This window comes from Sabethes cyaneus, chromosome 1 (genome assembly GCF_943734655.1).
Source record: "Sabethes cyaneus chromosome 1, idSabCyanKW18_F2, whole genome shotgun sequence".
NCBI lineage: Eukaryota > Metazoa > Arthropoda > Insecta > Diptera > Culicidae > Sabethes > Sabethes cyaneus.
The window spans coordinates 18848810-18871842 of NC_071353.1; the positions used below are offsets into that span (position 1 = coordinate 18848810).

General features: G+C 42.9%; 1 protein-coding gene across 1 annotated transcript; it reads right to left on the reverse strand.

The window, feature by feature from the left end:
* Positions 1–1080: 1080 nt before the first annotated feature.
* LOC128745453 (muscle-specific homeobox protein tinman) lies at positions 1081–12143 on the reverse strand. The gene is made up of 3 exons (XM_053842527.1): positions 11962–12143; positions 1672–2309; positions 1081–1610 (listed from the first exon to the last, which is right to left on the reverse strand). The coding sequence occupies exons 1-3, from the start codon at positions 12141–12143 to the stop codon at positions 1081–1083; spliced, it is 1350 nt and encodes a 449-aa protein (XP_053698502.1).
* Positions 12144–23033: the final 10890 nt, after the last annotated feature.

Here is a 23033-nt window from a genome sequence, read left to right on the forward strand (position 1 = left end):
CAGAAGGGCATCTGCTTTACGTTCTGCTAAAAACCGCTCGGCTCCGACAAGATTACGATAACCTCGCTTTTCAATCCACTGCCTCCGCAGGCCATCGCTACATCGAGGAAAACAAGGAAAATTTATGAAAGAAAATATGATAAAAAGTTTACTGTTGCCGCGGCGGAAGATGGATTTCTGCTATTTATTTCGAATAAAGATAAACCAACGAGCGGATGTGTTTCAGCCGCTCGCCCAGCCCCCTCCTGTCAGGGATGCCGTGCATAGTTAACCCCCATAAAATTTTATTTTCCCATACACTGTTATCGAATGACGGAGTTTTCCCGAGATTTGAAGTGGTGCCACAGCAAAAGGGAAAATAATTTCGAGGCAATAACATTACACGGCGAAAAAAAGGGGAAAGTGCAGGAATTTATGAAGTTAGTAGAGCAGTAAATAACGTGGCTCGGCCACTAATTTGTTGTTGGAAAAAGTTTTATGGCGTCATTAGTCGGCCAAGTGGACATTTACAACCATCTTATAGCGATGAACCCATCGAATGATTCACTCATCATATCTCATAGACTTTCAGTTTTTTAAACATCGAAGCCAAAACTGAAAACGATCTACGACAGGAATAAGCTAGAGGCCGCAAGCCAGTATCAATTACACGCCAAAGAATCTAATCAATGAACTCCATTTAGATTGGCTTACCGACTGACTCAGTTGCAGGCTAGATTTTGTGTTTTGTTTACGCTCATTTTTGTCGGTATAGGATCGAATTTCGTCCAGTCCGGAGGAGCTTGACGCGCGCGACCCAGAAACGAACCAGTGAAAAATACTGGTGGTCTGTTTACTGCCACAGGATTGGATTTCTTTCCGAACAACAATCGCGAGCCACGTGGGACCACTGACTTGGGTGACAGTCGTTCAAACTAGTAACACTCTCGACGTTTTATTATCTCTATCATATGCTAGCGTAGTCTAACTAAGGCAACACATTTCGCTAATACAACATTTGGTCTAGCACTTTGGTACGTTAAAATTAAAGCTGTTTAGGCTGGAGGATATTTACAAAATTCTTACTAGCTTCGAACGGTTCTACCAGTACCCCTTCTGGTCATAGTATGGATTTGAAGATGCTCCGTAGGATTCGCCGTTTGCATACTGAATCCCGTATGCTGCCGGATAAGGTGGTGGAGGTGGCGGAGGCGCGGCCGATTGTGGCACAGACGTTACGACCGGGCCAAGCGATCCGAACCCGCTTTGATAGCTACCTACCGGTTCATCACCATACTCCACCAAGACAGCGGAACCCTTCGCTGGGTCACCATCCTTGCTGGCTCCGGTGGAAGCCTCCTTTGCCGCGGTGGCGTTTTCGATTTGTATCCGCTTGGATTTGTAGCGACGGTTTTGAAACCAGATCTTCACCTGCGTCGGGGTGAGCTTCAGCACGGTGGCTAATGTTTCACGCTCCGGTGCCGAAAGGTAACGCTGCTGCCGGAAGCGACGTTCCAGCTCCAGAACCTGTCCTTGCGAGAACAAGATGCGGGGTTTTCGCTTCGCGCGCAGTTTACCATTCTTGCGTAGTTCACAGCGGGATGAGGTTACAAGCTGGGAGTTGCATTCTTCTACCAAAACAAAAAAAGTTATTTTTGAACTAATCTTACCACAGGTTAAAATCAAACTTACTTTGCACTAGATCTTCCTCATTATTGTTCATCTGACACAAACTATCCAGTTCTTGTACATGTTCGGAAGTTACTCGATTAGAACTGTTTGGTGTGGTGGCAAAGTTCGGTTCGTCCTTAAGTTTGCGTCCCGGAGTCGATGGTACCTGACAGGATGCGTCTTCTAGTGGGGAACTGAGTGGACCTTCGGTATTCATACCGTTCATGTCGATCGCCGCCGGATTTGTGGATCGCACATCCTGTATCTGAAAGGAGCATTCCTTTGTTTCGCTGATCACTCCGAGAGACATTTCCAAATCCGTATGGGCGCTGCTGCCATTGCTGGATGCTCCACCCATCAAAGGAGGCGACAGATGGTGATGATGGTGGTGATGATAGGAGTTGTACGATGGCAACGGGTGGTGATGATAGTGAGGAGGCGGAGGAGGTGCTGCTATGGCCGACGTGGCTGCCGTTACAGTGGGAATTGTGTTGTAATCGTAGCAAGCGGTAGGTGATGGACTGTAACTGGAGTACTCGTGGTGGTGATGCGATGCAGGGATGTAGCCATGAGGGATCATTTGATAGGGATCACCGTGGCTCGAGTAGCCGTTGTCGTAACCATTGTAGGTCAGTCCGAGGTGTGATGTGTTTGGTGAGCTGTTTTTTGTTGAAACAAAGTAGAGAAAAATATAAATTAATATATTTCTGATATTTTGATACTAGTAGAAATATTTCAATAACTTCACCATTATAATTTACTAAATTAATCACTTTTCTATACGTAACTTACATTACTGTCAGGAAACTTTTGATTCACTAGAGAGTAAATAAAAAGAAAGAATTCTACGCATCGAGAAATATTTCATGGAGAAATATAGACATTTCTTGTCATACATTCAATAATAAAATAATTACCATAAATATTTACTACATTTATCACGGTCTGGAAAAATCCAGAGTCATAGAAACAGCAGAGCCTTGATGCTACGTATTCTGCTCTAATTCAGAGTCTAAAAAAACTAACGATACCCGCAGAACTCTATCGCGCAGGTACGAACTCAGCCATACAGTAAACTTCTGTGATGCACCAAGCCATGAGATGTTCTGTAACAATATGCCATGGTTTATCGGATCGAACGCCGCTTTCAAGTCGGTATTGTAGATTGCATCAACTTGAACCTTTTGCTGCATGTGTGTAATACATGAAGATGTATAATCGTGCAAACAGGCCGGCCGGGCATAAATCATTGACGATCAAAAGTTTTTAGTTCGTGATAAAACAGAAGCGCTTTCAATTGTTTCAAATAGTTAAGCTATTAGTTAAATAGTTAAGCTAAATAGTTAAGGCAGCAGAAAGGCTAGTTATGCCACGATAATTTCTTGCATTCCGACTGTCACCACCATTGAATACCGCAAACATAAAAGACTGCTTCCAGATTGTAGGAAATTTTCCTTTCTCAGACAATTTGTTTAATATAAGGATCAAAGCCCCAAAGGATCAGCCAGTGCAGTTACATATCGAGCAATAATGACTGATAGAATACCATTCAGTCCTGCAGAGAACGAAGAGACGCTTCATTTCTTTGCAGCAACTGTAGTTAAGGTAAAGTGGTGCAAAACGCACCGCCTAAGCAAAACATCATTTTGCAGAGCAACGGTGTGTTTGTTCCACGTTTTTCAACTTCTAGAAGACTTTGGGATCTTTTTTGCACTTACTCCTGGCGAGATTTTCTAACAAAAACCGGTATTTTTTGTTATTTTTGACGATTTTTAGCAAGAGACAAAATCATTATGTGGGGCAAAATGCCAAAATCCGTGGGCAAAACGCACCAAGTTTGCCCAGCCAGGCGTTAAATGCAACCAGCTAATTTACATATAATCACGTGTTGTATAAACTCCTAAAACTAGGCTGCCAAAAGTGTTTGTTATAGCGTTTGTCCATACGTTTGTTTGCTGGGATATAATGGCTTCAACATCATTGGCAATAAAATTTATTCATTTATTTTTCTCCAACTGATGTGTGATGAAATATTGTAAGTTAAACAAAGTACAATTAGATTTAAGGCAAATTCTAAGTCCTATACAATACATACTATTGCTACATTTTTAATAAATAATCTGAAACAAAAGATGTACTGCAAATTAAAAATATTTTATAACTGTTCGATCCCGCTGTGGTGCTTTCTACTTCTGTTTTGTATTTTGAAGTTTTTTGCAATTTATGTGAAAAACATGCCAATAGTTAATACCGTTTTTGTGATGAATCATCGAGTATGACAGTATATCAATTAGACAGACTGTATTTATTATGAAATTGGCATACCGACTAGTGGTAAAAGCTTAAGAGAAAACCGCGATTTCTTACTTGTGGAATGAGATCGCGGATAATCGCTTTATTTTATTGGATGTGGCTATGTTTGATGGTTTTACATGCTACACAATTATGAATTAGCTTGTTTTACACCAATATAAAATGCGCATTCATAATTTTACAAAATAGTTTCCGCGCGTTTTTAAACAATTAATAGCATGGGCCATTCTATCCCCCGGTGCGTTCTGGACAGTCTTCCCCTATCATGTATACTAGATCATTCAGGACGAGACGGTCGCGAGTGTTGCCGGTGACCCGCCGTCGGAAGCGCCGCCCACTGGGGGGCTTGCAAAACTCGAGATTGTGACAAAGTTCATCCGAGATTCATGATTTATGTACAACACAGGTTAATTTGTGGCAATACGAAGTTTGTCGGGTCAGCTAGTCATGTATAAAACGCTAATAAGCCCGGTAGTTCTCTATGAAGTAATTTGCGGTTTCGTCACCAACGAGAATGACATTTGCTGAGGATCGCTTATGTAGGAGTGAGAGGGGAGCAAAGAGTGGAGGAGAGGATCCGGGAGTTTGGAATTTGATGTTGTTGATATTACTCCTACTGCAAACAGCCTCAGCGAGGGCCTCAGCTAATGTCAAAAAATCTTTATATGTGTGCGTGGTGGAATACTTCATGGGCACGAAACGTTGACAATGCTCGACGGGGACTTGAATCCACTAGTCGTCGTGTGCTGAAGATCATTTTTGGCGGTATATGCGAGAACGGCGTATGGAGGACAAGGATTAACCACGAGTTGGCGCAGCTCTTCGGCGAATCCAGTATCTAGAAAGTTGCTAAAGCTGAAAGGGTACAATGGACGGAACATGTTGTGAAAATGTTGGACAACAACCCCGCACAAAATCGTGTTCGCTTTAAATCTGGTTGGTATCAGACGCAGAGGTGCACAGCGTATTCGATTGTGAGATCAAGTGCAGCAGGACGTGGAAAGTGTGAGACATTCGAAAAATTGGTGACGGACAGTCATGAACCGAATTTGTTGGCGGAACTTTGTTATAGCAATTGAAATCTTAATGGACATCACACCAGAATAAGTAAGTCATTTATTTCAATTTGTGGCAGTACGGAGAGTTCCGGGTCAGCTAATATTATTATAAAAAGTAGTGAAACAAATTTTTATTGGCAATTAAATAAAAAGAAAACTTATCCAATTTAATTCTACTATGTATATTTTATTCTTGATGACAGATTCGTATTTCGCTTACGACTTGCAGGCTTTCTCAGTGTCTGTAAGTAGGCGAAATACGTATCTGTCAAGATTAAAATATACCATCAAACGGGGTAACTTGCAACAGCGGGGTAACATGCAACAACACTATATCGATCCAATTTACAGTACTTTTTGATCTGTTGCTTCAATTTTTAATCTATATCAGTCTCTGAATCTTGTTGAAAAGTTCAAAGAAGCCATAGATACTGTTATGTTGATTTTCTACTGCTTTGGTGATTTTTAAAAAAATCCACAAGATGGTGTCAAATTCATTGTCAATTTTTCGTCAGTAAAACGTTTGTGTCGCCCACAGGCACTTCAAATAAAAGAAGTCTAACATACATTTTTTATAGCAAAATAATCGATTTATGATGACTAGTTTTGTTTATCTTACTTGTTACCACATTATTCGTAAAACAAGTACATAAACGGGGTAACTTGCAATAGCTGGTAAATATAAAAAGCTGTGTTCCGTTAGCTTCAAGAGGCAAGTTATCATTTAATTTTGCATCGAACAATACTAAAGCACACCTGAAGAGTGTAAGGTACTTTCGGTAAGTCGGAAATATGCCAGTTTTTCTCTGGATATACTGGAAATGGCCATAGAAGAGGCCAAAAAGAAAATAACCTCACTGAGAAAATTGACCAGCAATATGACTGTGTCTAATTACGATCACTCGTAACGTAATGAACATTCATATATTACGTAACCAAGATATCGATCATTTTTAACTCTCCCGCTCCATTTTATGACGCGATTTTGCATAGTGGATATACGGCGTGTAATGCGTTATTACACAACTCCCGCTTCCCTAAGTGCGTAACGTAATATGTGCATGGCCCTTAAAGAAGGCAGCTTTAAAGGATCCAGACAAGGAATATAAACTGCATGAATAGTATAAAAAGTTATTTCTGTAATTTCCGTTACGGGACTCATAAATTTTTTTTCACGAACGTGACATAGGACATTTATGCGTATATTCATAGCAAAAGCAAAAAAATTGCAAGTCGGATTATCATTTGCATATTCAAGTAAAAAGAAACTCATACAAATCTTTAAATTCGTTCAATTTCTAAAAAATATTGCTTGTTGCAAGTTACCCCGTTAAAGGGGTTACCAGTAACAAATTAGTTAAAAAATTCTACAACAGCCAATATTGATCGCATATTTTTTCTCAAGATGTGAAATTGTTCTATGCTAGACCTAATAACTTAGTATTAATTAAATGTCCTTAAATGTACTACAGATAAGTTTTCACTTGCACTCATAGTTGAGAACTGTTGCAAGTTACCCCGTTTGACGGTACATAGTAGAGTTAAATTGGATAAGTTTTCTTTTTATTTAATTTCCAGGTTTCGTATTCTACTAAGACGCTCCAAAAATTTCAGTAAATTATTATTATTTCCGGATTCTATGTGTATCAGGATTTACTCTAACCTCTGTAGCCGTTTTGTTTATATTACTACTGATACCCTTAACATGAATATTTCCCTTGTGACGATAGAAAAATTTTCAATTACTAAATTTTCAAATGTTTACTTGTATTTATTTTGTTTTACACAGCCATTTGGAACATAATCATTTTTTCTACTTTCGTAAATTTAGTTATTGATTCTAATTCTAACAAACCATAATATAGGGCTCCAGATCGGCTGCGATGCCAACGCCCACTACATAGTCTGGGGCAGCACGGATGTAACAGGGGTGAATACCTGCTTGAATACTTAACTGCTAACAATGTCAATGTAGGGAATGTCCCCACTTTTGTTAATGCTATCAGAGATGAGGTCCTAGACCTCACTCTGTGCAGCACTTCTATAGTTGAGAAGGTCAAAAACTGGCATGTCTCTGACGAACCAAGTTTATCAGACCACATGCATATCGTTTTTGATATTGAGGCAAACTCTCTCAGGAGAAAACAATTCAGAAATCCGAAGAAAACTAACTGGAGTTCATTCAGAGAACATCTGGGAAACTCTCGGAATTCCTGTCACATTAATATACGCACATCAGCTGAGCTGGACGCTGCAGCCAATGACCTACAGAGTAGGATTATTGATGCTTATACTGCAAACTGTCCGTTAATCACGCGGACAGTCTGCCGTGACGTGCCCTGGTGGAACGAATCGCTCAGTAACCTTCGTCAGGAGGCTAGGCGTTTATTCAAATTCGTTTATTCCGATTCTAATTGGGAGGCCTACAGGGCATCTCTCACCAAATACAACGCAGAGCTTCGCAAAGCCAAAAGAAAGTCCAGTGTCAACAGTGCGACTCCAAAAAGCGTTAGCCAAAGACCATAATAATGGCCTAAGGCAATTGAAAAAAGAAGATGACAGTCTCGCCGTTACTACTAGGGAAACGTTGGAGATTCTTATGAACAGGCATTTCCCTGGTTTGAGAGCGTCCACTGGAAGCGACATCGGTGCGCAACAGCAAGCTGAGTCGTCGCGCAATGTATCAAGCGACTTGGTTCTACTTGCGCGCCGACTGTTAACGGAGGCTTCAATCAATTGGACACTCAGCTCCTTTGAACCAATGAAGTCTCCGGGTCCGGATGGCATACTTCCCATCTTCTTACAAAAAGCGGACGAGATTATGTTCGAGCTCATCAATCTCTTTCGTGCCAGCTTTACGTTGGGACATGTCGCGGCAAGCTGGCAAAAGGTCAGGGTGGTGTTCATACCTAAGGCAGGCAAAAAAGATAAAACTACGCCAAAAGCTTTCAGACCAATTAGTCGGACATCAACACTTCTCAAGTTGATGGAAAAAATCACGGATTATCACATCCGTAACGAGTTTCTAAGGAACTCTCCTTTACATTACAATCAACATGCTTACCAATGCGGTAAATCTATGGAAACCGCACTTCACTGCCTAGAGACGTTGATTGAGAAGTCGCTTCGATACCAAGAGACGGCACTTTGTGCTTTTCTTGATAATGAAGGTGCTTTCGATAACACGTCATTTGGCTCAATTAACACGGCTCTCCTTTATAAAGGAACTGATCAGCCGACAATGAGCTGGATTCAAGCGAGGCTGTCAAGCAGAGAAATCACAGCCTCATTGGGAGATACGTCGATCACAATCTCAGCGATCAAAGGATGTCCTCAAGGAGAAGTTCTCTCCCCCTTGCTTTGGTCGATGCATTCTTGCACAAGCTATCACAGCATGGCTATGAGGTCATTGCGTACGCCGACGACGTGGTACTTATTATCAGAAGTAAATTTGACGCTGTGCTGTCCAGTCGTAAGCAAGGATCTCTAAACTCCACTATTTCATAGTGTCTTCGAGAGGGGCTTATTATAAACCCCTCCAAAACAGTCGTGATACCATTTATTAGGTGGAGGAGACATACTCTTTCTCCCCCTACACTGAATGGAATCAGACTAAGCTACAGCAATGAAGTTAAACATCTGGGTATTATTCCGGATCATAAACTGAACTGGACCGCTCACCTAGACTATGCTGTCGAGAAAGCAACTACAGCCATCTGGGCATGCAGTTCACTGTTTGGCAAAACCTGGGGACTAAAACCTCAACTAGCCCTTTGGTCATATACTACTATTGGCCGGCCTAGGCTAACTTATGCCGCTCTTGTATGGTGGCCAAAGGTGAATGAGGTGACAGCGCAGGCCAAGCTAAACAAAGTTCAACGCCTGGCATGTTTGTCAGTGACCAGCGCCATGCGCACTACACCAACTGCAGCCATGGAGGCAATGTTATGCTTGCTACCTTTACATCTTCATGTAAAGAAAGAAGCCGAACTCGGTGCACTAAGGTTGCCGAGGTGTCGTAACGTACTTGAGGGGGATCAAATTGGTCACCTCCGCGTACCAAGGGAGTTCACCCCTAGTAACAATCTCAATCTCTGACTGTATGGATGCACGGCCTAACATGGATGTTCCGTACAGTGTAATTGTTACTGATCGCCCAGTATGGAGCAGTGTAGGACCTGTTCTTCCATCCGGTACCATCTGCTTCTTTACAGATGGATCAAAAATTGGGACTTGCACAGGTTCTGGAGTCTACGGACCCGGAATAAAGGAAGCTCTTCCACTGGGCAAATGGCCCACCGTGTTCCAAGCGGAAGCATATGCAATATACATCTGCGACAAGATATGTCTAAACCGAAAGTATAGGTATGCTAAAGATCGGAATCTTTACGGACAGCCAGGCTGCACTACTGGCTCTCAAGTCTACCAAATGTGCATCCAAATTAGTTTGGGAGTGCAGCACAAGCTTAAGGGAACTCTCCTGCCAGAACAAAGTTTCATTATTCTGGGTGCCTGGATACTGCGAAATCGAGGGCAATGAGCTTGCCGACAGCCTAGCGAGACAAGGATCTGCTCATCAGTTCATTGGCCCCGAACCGTTCCTGGGCACCACCGTATCCGCTGTCAAAAGTGAATTACTGACCTGGGAAAAGCTAGAACAAGCTAAACAGTTTATCTACCCAGACCCTGCAGTAGTTAACGAACTACTTACCTTAACGCGTAGAGAACTGCGCAAAATCACGGGGCTCCTCACCGGACATTGTCCCACTCTTTACTATTTAAAGAGAATAGGCAAGATCTTAACCGACGCTTTTGCGATTTAGAACTAGAAAGTTCAGCGCACTTGCTATACTTCTGTGGAGCTCTTGCGTCTTCTAGGTTCAGCTTCTTCGAAAGCTACATATTAACTCCGTACTCAGTGTGGAAACTTCATCCCTAGAAGGTAGTTGGCTTTATTAACCATGTAGTACCTAATTGGGGCACAGTCTTACAACCTAGCTCAACTCCATCCATGGGTATGAGCAATCCGTAAACTGTGTACAGTAATCGGGGCCAGCTGCAAAAGACAATCTTTGTGACTGTCGCAGTGGTATTTTTGAGCCCAGTGCCCTTCTGGCATAAAAAAATAGGGGACTCTGTAGCCGCAAGATTACCGAGTCTGATTTAACAAGCGAATGGTCGTGGGTTCGAATCTTAATAGAATCAGGCCATTCGATGTCAAAGTGCCTTTAGCATGGATTTATTCTCAGGCTCCTCAGCACTCTTCCTTCATGCTGAAGGCTATACTATCCCGATAAGGCCTATTGACAGTGCAAAAATGACTCTTATAGTAAAATGCACTGCTTATCTGAGCCAGGGATGGTTACTATTGGGGATCGCTCTGTCATGTGGAACGAGGTGGGTAAAGTAGCGAAAGCATCGAAGAAAAGACCCAATACACACAAGCTCACATAAAAAAATTATAAGCTTATCGGCCACTTACAAATAAGTCTACAGTTTTGGTCGCAGTGATGAGTCCACACAAGAAATGAAATCATAAAGCTTGTATTTAAAAATATGAAAACAAATAAGAAGCATGTTTGGCTTACAAACTATAAAGTTATATTAATAACGCCCAGAAAATAAATCTAGTTCAAGTTCCAGGATAAATTCTCAATTTAAACTTTTTTATTTTTAATCAATTTGAATTAAAAAACTTTATGCTACCACAACGCAAATTGACATTTTTTATGGCAACAACAACAAGAGAAATAAGGTTATTCAATGTTTGACACTGTCATAGCTTTGGCACCTTATAGTACATTTGGACGAGGTCAGTTGCAATTAATTCGAGGGCCATTTCAGTTTAGGATAGCTAAATTATGTTGTCTAATCCCAAATTCATTCATTAATCAGTTGTTTCGAATGGACTGCTGACACAAAAAATATTAGAATTTTTGGAAATGATTTTTAGGACAATTATTTTGGTAAAGGACCAATCGACTGCCAGTACACAATCGATGGTTACACACAATTGTGGGTAAGCTTAGCTTTAGCTGCTAATCTCCGTCTAAATATCACCTAATGCTTCATCAATTTATTAGTGCTACTTATGAGTAACAATTTTAACATTTAGTTACTCCAATATTCACGCGTAAAGCTAAAATGACTCATAATTGTGAGTAACGTATGATTTTGTTCTGATTGGTCATTGGTACTTCTAAATAATCAAAAGGATGTGACTCGTTCGTTATGTATTATGGTTTACTATGTAGGGCATGGGAGCGTATTTTCGGCCCATTAAGCGATAGCATCTATTTTTTCGGTTAATGGTCTAGTTCTAGTGAAAGAACAGGTGGTTTTGACGTTCTTTGAAAAAAAAAAATAGTAGATTACTTACAGTCTTGAGAAAGCATTTAGAAACCTGCTGAAAATACCCTCCCGTACCCTATTATGTATGTTATGGTGACGGAAAATTTTCTATATCGTATATCTCTATCGGCACAGCACCTTTGTGGAATGAAACAAGGACATGCAGTCAGACTTGGCATGTTCTTTTCGCTTCGATTTGGTCTTTTGATTACTATCCCTCAACCAAGCAGAATTTAAAAAAGTGATGTATGGGACATTTGTCGAATTAGTTAATATCTGCAATATTGTTAAATTGATCATTACTGTATCTTTTGTATTTGTCGCGCTATAAAGCTGCCCGCTATAAAGAGTGCTCATTTTGCTACCAAAGGCATTGCAGCCGTACAGCGCCGTAAATACCAAAGATAAAACATTACTTTCTTCAGCAGTATTGTAGATAACTACTTGCTCTACGAATGTCCCATACATCACTTTTTCAAATGCTGGTTGGTTGAGGTGCAGTAATCAAAAGAAAAAAACAAAACGAAAAGAGCAGGCCAAACCTGCATGCAGTACACAAACAAACATACACAAGCAACAAAGTACACACCTGTCCATTGCGCATCCAAGGTAATCCACTTCCCCAGCGGCTGCAGCGGCAGCAGCGGCCGCGTTCTGATCGACCAGATTAAGAATATCCTTTACCGAGAAGGGTGTATTATTGTTCGACTCACTACCGGATGACACTTCCGAGTGGGCCTGTACTACATCATAGTAGCCTTGCTGCAACATTTCACTCACTTTATTCTTCTCGTTTATCACACTTCTCGGAAACAATCCTTTCCGATTGCTAGTCAAACACGTACAAGCAATCGTTGCAACCCCACCGTCACGTGATTGATTGGCTTTTCCTAATCCTTATGAAGCTCACCGCGGGGAGGCTCAACCCGACCAATGAAAGGGTAAGCAAATCACTTCACTTTTACCTTTGTCAAGTGCCCACTTGGGGAAGCCAATTTTGTCAGGCTGGCTCACGAAGAGCAGAAATAAAAAAAAATCGCACAAAGCTGTACGCAAATTATCACCCACATCCACTCGCTGGTAGTTCTCCCGACCAACTGAATTCGAGCAGCCCTCGGGAGGCGGACCGATCCCGGGTCCAATTTGTCGTCCTCTCATGCTGTCCTACACCGCCGCTCCGCCGCGTTCGGCCGTGTGCGTTACCGTCCAACCACTTGAGCCAGCAGAGGAAAATTGAGCAATTTGATGGTCGTTTTGTTGTTGTTCTGCCTACAGGCGCGGGTGGCGCCCGAGACATGCAACGGCAAAGACAGACGACCGGAGAAAAACACAAGAAACAGGGAATGGAAAGTAAGATGCGGTCGGAAAAGCACTTGAAATTGAGAACGATGGCAGCGAATCTGTCAACCGCAGCAGGGCCGGTTCTTGCTAGCTAAGCTACCTAGCAGTGTAGTTTCAAATAATCTGGGAAAGTACTCTGGGTAGTATGAATCCATAGCTTTACTCAAACGAGAACCGTATATCTGTCAGAAAAGAATTATGATGGCAGCTAATAAAACGATTTCAGATCGACTTCTTGAGCTTGAAGCTCTGGCCCCCGAGTGCCGGAGTCGACAGTTTGGCAGCGCTTGCTGGTCGTGTGCTGCCATGCTTCCGTCTAAGATAAACAAATGCGAAATCGATATCAGTCAAATGTGACGTAGTGTAATTGATATTCAGAAGGGAAAATTAGAGCAAAAACTGTTTCATGAATCCTGCACGAACGAGAGCTGTACCGTTTATAATAATTGAATCAAGTGAAATTTTCTTTGAAACCGTCCAGAGATCGTCTCGGAAAAAATTGATCTTTTTCCATTAAAAAAAACGCTCCGAGGGGTTCCTAGATGTCATCACGTCAATTTGACGAGGACGTAACAAACAGCGATTGTTGTTACCTTCAATCAACAGACCGTTTTCCACTGTTCTGTACAGGCAAACTAGGCCACTCGAGAAAAAATGTCCTCACAATACGCGCACCAAAACATGGCAAAACATTGAGAGCATCAAATTACGTAACCCGTACAAAAGCGATCCTTGTTCGGCGCTTTCCTTCCTTCTTTCCCACCGCCACCACCACTGGCGCTGCCACTGACTTCGTCTAGACGACTAACGGACGCTGCAGGCAGCGGATGAAATATTTCCCTCGTAAAACTGTTATGTATAAATGTACTCTCAGGAGAAAACTCCAGCATCAAAGCGAGTCCTTTTTGCTGGTCGGTCTTTGTACTATACCACGAAGCACAGCATGATGGAAAACCATTGGAGGTCCTGCGTGGCTCTAGTGCTCCGACCGAGACATAACAAATCAAACAAATTGGACAATTTCCATTGCTAGCAGATGGGTGAGCAAGTGCAGCGTTGGGACCGATGGCAGTAACGGTGACGGCAGCGGCATGCAAGACGATGGCATGGCGACGCGACCGCATAACAGGCGAGGTGCATCGAAGCGTTTTATGACGATGACGATGGTTGCGCTCTATTGGTAGCAGCAACGGCAACAAGCAGCAGCGAGCCGACTGGGGCGAGCGCCGATTTGCTCAGGTTGCCCGATGGAGGTGGAGCCAATGCGCGATTCAATCGGAATTCTGGTTAGCATGGGGGTGGTGAGGAGAGTAACTGAGAAGAGGTATCTGTTGGACAGAAAATTCATTCCTGCGCATGACGAGACTGTCTACGGGAATATCGTGAGGGGTCTGATTCATAAAACTATAGGGAAGAGTGGTTCTGTACAGTTATTTTTTGAATTATATTTCCCATTTTATTGACTGCAATCGTGTTATCTACCCATCTCGTTTCTCGAAAATATTTATGTTTTTTTAGATAACCAAAACAAAAGCATATAACTTACCTAGCTCTAGAGAGCTAAGCTAAAAAGCGGTTACTCGAGCACAAAAATATTACACATTCTACACGCGGAGTAGCAAGCAACGTGCGACACGCCTGAATAGAGGCAATTCGTGTTCATACACACTTGAAAAAAAGCACCGAATTCGGTAAATGCCAGAGGTCTACGTACAAAAACGAGCGAATTGTATGGGTCACTTGCTGCTAGTGACTATGATATCATCGTCTTCTCTGTAACGTGGCTTAATGAGAGCTTCTCCAACGTCGAACTCACCCACAACTACACATTGTACCGCTGCGACCGTAACCCACAATCAAGTCGGCTACTCAGAGGAGGAGGCGTTTTGGTCGGAGTAAGAATGACTCTAAACAGCTCTTCCGTGCATCTGGCTGATGCAGACAGCTTGGAGCAAACCGCGGTTAAGATTAAGTTTCGTGACTCATCGCTTTTTATCTGCTTGGTGTATATTCCCACGAACACCGAAGCTGATCGTAACGTAAAACACTCTGAGTGTATCCAAGAATTATGTGATTTGAAAAATGCGCGGGACGCTCTTCTTGTCATAGGGGACTACAACCTGCCGCAACAAACGGACGGTGTGCCACAATCTGTACACCACGGCGATCTTCTTCTTCTTCTTTTTCTTCAGCAGCATAGAGCCGGGGTGGCTCGTGCTGTTTCAAGCACTCATCTCCATTCAACTCGGTCTTGGGCCACTCGTCGCCAAGTTCCTAGTCGTCTCAGAAGTCGCAAATCGCTCTGGTCGAGCCATCGTGCACGTTGGGCCCCCCTGTTCCTGGTGCCGGTGGGGTTGTTGAAGAGGACTATTTTCGTCGCACAGTCGTCCGGCATCCTTACGACGTGTCCGGTCCACCGTAGCCTGCTAACTTTCGCTAGATGTACGATGGGAGTCTCCCCAAGCAGTGCCTGTAGCTCGTGATTCATACGCCTCCGCCACTCTTCGCTTTCAGTTTGTACTCCGCCAAATATCGTCCGCAGCACTTTCCGCTCAAACACGGCAAGGGCGCGTATGTCCTCCGTAAGCAGCGTCACGGCTTCAAGTCCATCAAGAACTACCGGTCTAATAATGGTTTTGTACATTGTTAGCTTCGTGCGGCGGCGTATGCTTCCTGATCGTAGCGTTTTACGAAGGGCAAAGTAGGCCCGATTTCCCGCTTGGATGCGCCGCTGGATCTCCTTACTAGTGTTGTTGTCCGCGGTCACCAGCGATCCCAAATACACGAACTCTTCTACCACTTCTAGTTCGTCGCCGTCAACGGTTACCGTCCGTGGGAGGCGCACATTTGTTTCCTTTGAGCCTCTTCCTTTCATGTATTTGGTCTTCGACGCATTTATTTTTAGCCCAATTCTCCTAGACTCCGCTTTCAGTCTGGCGTAGATTGCCTCCGCCGTCGCAAAGTTCCTGGCAATGATATCGAAGTCATCTGCAAAGCCTAGAAGTTGGCTACTCTTGGTAAAAAACGTGCCTCTCGTTTCGATGCCCGCTCGTCGGATCACCCCCTCAAGAGCGATGTTGAACAGCATGCAGGATAGACCGTCACCTTGTCTCAACCCTCGTCGCGTCTCGAAGGGACTCGAGAGTGTCCCAGAGTTGCGTACAAAACACATCACTCGATCCAATGTAGCTCTGATCAGCCACGGCGATTAGTCTGCTGAAAATCCAACTGATATTGCTGATCTTTTCTCCTTGTTTTTTCGCGGGGTAGTGAACAACGATGAACCGCCCTTTGTAGAATCTTATTTAAACAGTCTACCCCAACTTGGTGCATCGATTCCGCTTCTGTCATTCTTGCCAAACGATGTCCTTGTTAAACTTCGGTCACTCGATATTTCAAAAGGCTCTGGACCCGATTGTCTTCCGGCCGTCCTCTTTAAAAACTGCGCAGAGTCCCCTGCAGCTCCTTTGAGCATCATCTTTAACAAATCTCTCAGCGAAGGTGTCTTCCCTACTTGCTGGAAAACCGCTACGATAATACCCATTCATAAGGCCGGAAGCATTCATGACGTGAAGAACAGAAGCAACATCTATCCTTAGCAGTCTTCCAAAAGTCCTAGAGTGTTTAATCCTGGATGCAGTATACCCTCACGTTCATCATTTTATCAGCGAAGAGCAGCATGGGTTTATGAAAAAGCGTTCTACAACTACCAATATGATGTCATATGTCTCCTCACTAGTACGTAGCGTCGAAAAAACAGTGCAAGTCGACGCTGTATATGTGAAATTCTCAAAGGCCAAAGGATTCGTGTACCGCATAGACTCGTCGTAGAATAGCTGAAATGGAGCGGTTTTCCCGATTGGTTGATAACGTGGATTTCTTCATACCTGAGTAACCGAAGCGCGTCTGTACGAATTGGAGGCACTTTGTCGCAACCGTTTAATATCTGCTCTGGCGTCGCACAAGGCAGCCACCTGGGTCCGCTGCTCTTTGTTTTGTTCGCCAATGACTTATGTAACTTACTCAAAGCACCGAAATTTATGTTTGCCGGTGATCCCAAGTTCTTCCGTGCGATTACTTCGGTTGATGATTGTATCACACTCCAGGAAGACATTGATCTGCTTCTGGAATGGTGTGCAACAAATGGAATGGAAGCTAACGTTAAAAAGTGTCTCATCATAACGTTCACTCGCTAGCGCAATCCAATCTATTTCAATTACACTATGTCATCAACTGACCTGGACAGAGTGCAGACCGTCAAAGATTTGGGAATCACATTGGACAGTAATTTAACCTTCTCGGAGCATATCTCATCATGTGTGGCAAAAGCATTCGCCGTGTTAGGTTTCATCAAGCGCAACACTCAGTAATTCAGCAACATATACTGCTTAAAGTCGCTATATTGCTGCCTGGTACGAAGCATCCTAGAGTTTGGGCACCATACCAAGCCATCCACATCAACAGGATTGAAAGAGTTCAGAAAATGTTCATCCGCTACGCACTTCGTTCGCTTGCTTGGAATAATCCCACTGCACTTCCACCGTATGAACAACGTTGTCAACTCATCTGTCTGACTACTCTCGAATCCAGACGGTTGCTGCTTCAACGGCTGTTCATTTTTGACATTATCAGCAATAACATCGACTGTACGCACTTGTTATCCCAATTGCGGTTCAACGTCCCGCCAAGGAACACCCGATCATCAACTTTCTTCCGTTCGGTTCATCATCGAACGCAGTATGGCCAATTTAATCCTCTAGAAACCTGTTGCCGAAGATTCAACGAAACTTGTGATATGTATTATTACAATATAACTAAGTCAAAGCAAAGCCGTGGGCTTAAACCGTCATTAGACATTACCCTTCTTTATCGACAGACTTCGCAGCCGGCTGTTAGAGTACAGGAAAATTACGGGGCCAGTGTAACGATCCTACTGACTCTTCTAGCAAGCACCGCCTAGCCGAGATTCGAACATACGACGACTGGCTTATTAGACCAGCATCGTACCTGGAAGCTAACTGGGCGGTCACTAAGTCAGTGCTTAGATTAAGACTTTTAAGATATGAACTGTCTGTACGACCAACTTGAGTCGAAGACTAAATAATAATAATAACAATTCGACATGTACGGATAGCAGTGAGCAGTGCACTGCAGTGTGACAAGGTGCTGAGAGTTGCCTGCGGTAAGATTATCGCAAGTTAGAAATACAACATACCAAGATGGCATTCGAAAAAAATTAGACATAGTTACTCATTAGTCGGTCGGTCGTTCAGCTCATCAGAAACTTGTTTAGTAAACGGTTGAATAATATGTACCTTCGGTGTCTTGCGCACTTGTACGCATGAAATGGACCCTACAGTGGTTCACAGCCTCTAGTTCCTATCCCTTTCTTCTCATGGTACCAACCGGGATTCGAGTAACCTTAGTGCGGGATACGAATCAACCCTGATGGAAGCCAAGGTCGTATACAGATACGGAAGGATGACTCTTTCGAGCTTCGTTGATCCTTCAGCGACACAGGGGTTTAGTGCTGCAGGCCTTGCAAGCCGCCACCATGAAAAACTATTAAGCTATGAACGAGGAACAAAGAAATTTGGACTGGAACAATCGGAGTAGACCCATGCGACGAAAAAGGACTATGGATTGGAAACACGGGACGTGGAACTGCTGATCTCTCAACTTACAAGGGAGCACCCGAGTACTCTCCGACGTATTGGAGAGGCGCAAGTTCGACGTGGTAACGCTGCAGGAGGTATGCTAAAAGAGCTCAACTGTACTTACATTCAGAGAGAAACTTATCATCTCCCAGAGATGCGGCAACACACACGCGCTGGGTACAGCCTTCATAGCGATGGTCGAGATGCGGAAACGTGTGATTGGTTGGTGGCCAATCAATCCTTGAATGTGCGTGAATTTGCGTTGGAGCGCCAATAAGACCGCTACCCAAAACATGATATCAAGATCGTCATCGGGGATTTCAATACTCAGGTTGGCCAGGAGAAGGAGCATAAACCGGTGAGGGTTCGGTGCACACCCGCTGACCAACGAAATGGGCCAGCATGGACTCCTGCATAAGTACACCTGGAGGTCACCAATCAGACAGCAACATAGATTGGCCATGTTTTGAGCGACGGTCGGCACTTCTCAGACATCATTGACATCAGGTTCTATCGAAGCGGTAACATTGACTCGTAGCACTACCTAGTGATGGTTAAGATACGCCCAACATTCTCCGTTGTGAACAACATTCAACAACATTCCGTTAAATCTCGCGTGACTGAAGCAACCAGACGACGGCGACGCCGCAAACTACGTGCACTCACTCGAGACTAGGCTGCCGGAAGAGGGCGAGCTGACCGTAACTCCCTCGAGGATTGTTGGAGCATCATCAAAACAGCCATCAGCAGTGTAGTGGGTATGTGGCACAGAATCAACGAAACGGTTGGTTTGATGATAAATGTAAAAGGGCGATGGAAGTGGAAAACGCTGAGCAGGCTGCCAAGATGCGTAGTACTACACGTCAGAACGTGGAAGGACACAAACAGAAGACGACGCAGCGAAACCAAATCTTCCGGAAGAAAAAGCGCTACCTAGAAGAGTTGGAGAAGGATGAATTGGAGCGGCTGCATCGTTCTCAGGAAATGCGAAAGATCTATCAGCAACTGAGCGGTTCCCGCAAAGGCAAAGCGGTCCCAGCTCCAACGGAAGATGAAGTTAAGGATGCCACACAGCTAAAGATGGCATCGGAGTGAAGATTATTAAAATGGGACCAGGAAAGTTGACCACTTATCTACACCGGTTAATTGTTTGAGTTCGGAAGACAGACCGGAGGAGTAGAAAGATAAGGTTATCTGCCCGATCTACAAGAAGGGCAACATATTGGACAATGAGAACTGTCGAACGATCACGCGGTCTCAATGCCGCCTACAAAGTGCTACCTTAAATCATTTTCCGCCGTTTATCGTCAATTGCGAACAAATTTGTGGGAATTTGTCAAGCTGGTTTCGCACAATACGGTAGATCCCCCAAAAAACACTGTGAATACAAAACTCCTACGTACCATGTGTTCGTTGACTTCAAAGCTGCATATCACACCATCCGAAAAGAGCTATGGGAAAATCATGGACCAGAACGGTTTCTTCAGGAAGCTGATCAAACTGGTTCAATCTACGATGGATGATGCGCAGTGTTGTGCTTGGATTTCGTGTGGATTGTCAAGTGCATTTGAATCACACAGAGGACTTCGTCAAGGTGATGGTCTCTCATACCTGCTGTTCAACATAGCACCAATGTTGCTATTCATCGAAAAAAGTACTGATTCGGTTCGAAACACCCTCAAAGGTGATTCCATAACGTCAAATTCTCTGGCAATGCTTTTCTAGCTGAGAATTATTTAATGAGAGTGAGAGAAAAGCGAATTACCACTCACTCTTTTTCATGCAATGATTTGATCGCTAGTGATGCCAATCAAAAACGAATACATCACATTTTACTCATCGCGATGAATAGCTGTGATTTATCAATTTTGGAAAACAGGCAAAAGCGCTATCGGATATTGAATTATACCGTCAAAAAAACATGTACCTACCATTTATGTTGGTTTTTCAGTTCGATTATTAGCACCTGAGATACTTGGAATATACATTTTTGCGACATAATACACTGAGAAAACTTTTCGTATAGTTTCTATGTGTCCCACACATAGATTTTTGCAATGTGCCTAGTCAATGAACTTTATATGCCACACAGTTATAATTTATGGGTACGCGAAACTTTTGCACATACTATTCATATACGTATATTTTTTATGTGTATAATTGCACATACTATTCATATCCGCATAATTTCTATGTGTATTTCTAGGCGGATTGTGTTTATATGCGGCACATGATAATCATCTAGTTTTTCTTATGGAAATTTATCATTAGTTATGTGCAGAATATTTTGAGTGTACATAAATGCACTTCAAAACATCGACGTTCTTCTACCTACACCCAGAAGACTTTTGATCTCATAAAATTATTTTAACATGCTATTCATAATTTTTTAACATTCACGTAGAGTGCAGCATAAATCTTTTTTTTTTTTTGTGACAATGACAAGCTCAAAGGATCAAATTTTGAACAGTAGCCGACGATATTTTTATTATCAGCCTTCATCGTTAGTCACACAAGAAGAAGATGTATTATTTTTCATAGCTTCGAATCTTCGAGGCACCAATTGATAATAATAATATTGCACCAGGTTTGCATTTCATTGAAACTAAATCTTGAAACCATTTTGTTTGTCCGTGTGCCGCTTGAAGTTACTGGTTGTGTATGGCGTTGCAAGTATATGTTGACGTTTGACAAGTTCATAATTATTATATGTGATAGGAATAACGTTTTATATTTGAACGAGCAATATTTCTTTTGTAATTTGCCAAAAAATATGTTTGTTTACGTTTCATTGCAAAATACATTCTCGGTTGGATGACAGCGATTAACGATGATTAGCGATGAGTGTGAGACAGAGATACCGAGCGAGTATTTTCGAGCGTAATCAATTCATATTTTGCTCACCAGTTTTTGCGTCGGCGATTCATCGCGAGCAATCAGAATACGATAGAGTTGCCAATTGATAAGATTTAAATCGCTGATGAGCAGGTGATGAGCCTTCATCGTGATGAAAATTTGCAACATTGCATAGCACTACAAGGTGTTATGAACCGAGCGGATATCATCATGCGGAGCATGATCTAAACAATTCCGGTTAATTTGTCTGCGCAAAGCATTAAAGATTGGCTTAAAGGTAACTCACTGGTAACGGCGAACAATGATACCAGCCGTGAGGATCGGAGGTTTATTATCAGCGGAAGTTGGGCTTACTATGAGCTTTATAAGCAATTGCGGTCGAACAGACCAAGCCCCCGTACAAAGTGTACCCTGATACAAGACGCTTATTAGACTGGTTGTTTTCGACGGGCATGTAACGTGGACCATTCTCGCAGGTCCTGCGAGTGATCGGAATTTTCAAAAGATACAGGAGAACGGAGTATGAAGGCGGAGGATGAACCATGAACTCGCACAGCTCTATGGCGTACCTAGTATTCAGAAGCTGGCTAAAACTGGATACGATGGACAGGGGGCATGTTGCAAGAATCATTCCACAAACATTCCGGTATTTTGTCCAATCGGGAAATTTTGACTCATCATTTTGTATCATCAATTTTTGTAAAAATTTCAAAGTGATCGAAAATTAACTTTACTTGAAAAAGAAAATTCGACCACTGTCCAAAGTCTGATAAAAAGATTGAGGGCAAAGGTGTGGGCGTTTGGGCGTGAAGAAGAGATTCACAAAAGCAATGATGTCAACCATACAACAGTTCATAGGGTTTATTGCTAATTTCCCTCGTGGTTAGGAATGCGACTTCAATTTTCATCATTTCTTGTATAAAATTAATGAATAATTCAAAAGTACTTACGCTGATTTGACTCAAACACACTTACCTTCTGATCCATGCGCTTAAATTTCACTAAAAAGCGATTATTATAAACATTTCATTGAAATTGCGCAACTGATTTGAACTGAACTGATGAACGACGGAAATTAAAACGACATTTTTTCTTCGTCCCTTCTTTATCGACAGACTTCGCGGTCGGCTATTAGAGTACAGGACAGTTACGGGGCTAGTGCAAAAATCCTACTGACTGTGCCCTTTAGTCACCAATTTTACAACCTATTTGCCAAAAATTTGGTGAAACAAGAGCTAATTTACATAGTAAAAATGGTTGCTAATTGTGTCCTCTAAAACTGAAATGTGTCTCAGACGTTCCAAGTAACTAAATTTCGTAAACACAACTTCGAAACTAATAAATTAACTGTCACAGTAGAAAACGCAGCAGCAAAAAAGGTTTAAGCAGATTCCATACGAGTGTGTACCAACTAGTTAATACGCATATAGTGCATCTTACGTATGATTACTGCGAAAGGACACGAACTGCACTGGGAAGAAAACTTCAAAAGGAACTCAACCTTTAGAACGCCAACCAGTCGCCACGGCGAAGTGATGTGGCGCCGATTACATGCATCACGGCCCGGCTGCAGCGCATGCGGCTGTTGACATGTGTCGCATCGATTCCCTCGATGAGGTCGGCTGCTGTCCTGCCTACCAGCCGGATGGACAGTTTATTGCCTTGTTTTGTCAAGGCACAGGCGAGGTCCTGCTGGGTGATGCAATCAGCTGACGAACACTAATTTTCCAGTATGAGCTCGATGAATTCAACGAGCAATTTTCTTGCAAGAATCACTCCGAAACGGTTTCCAGAAGCCACAATCCGT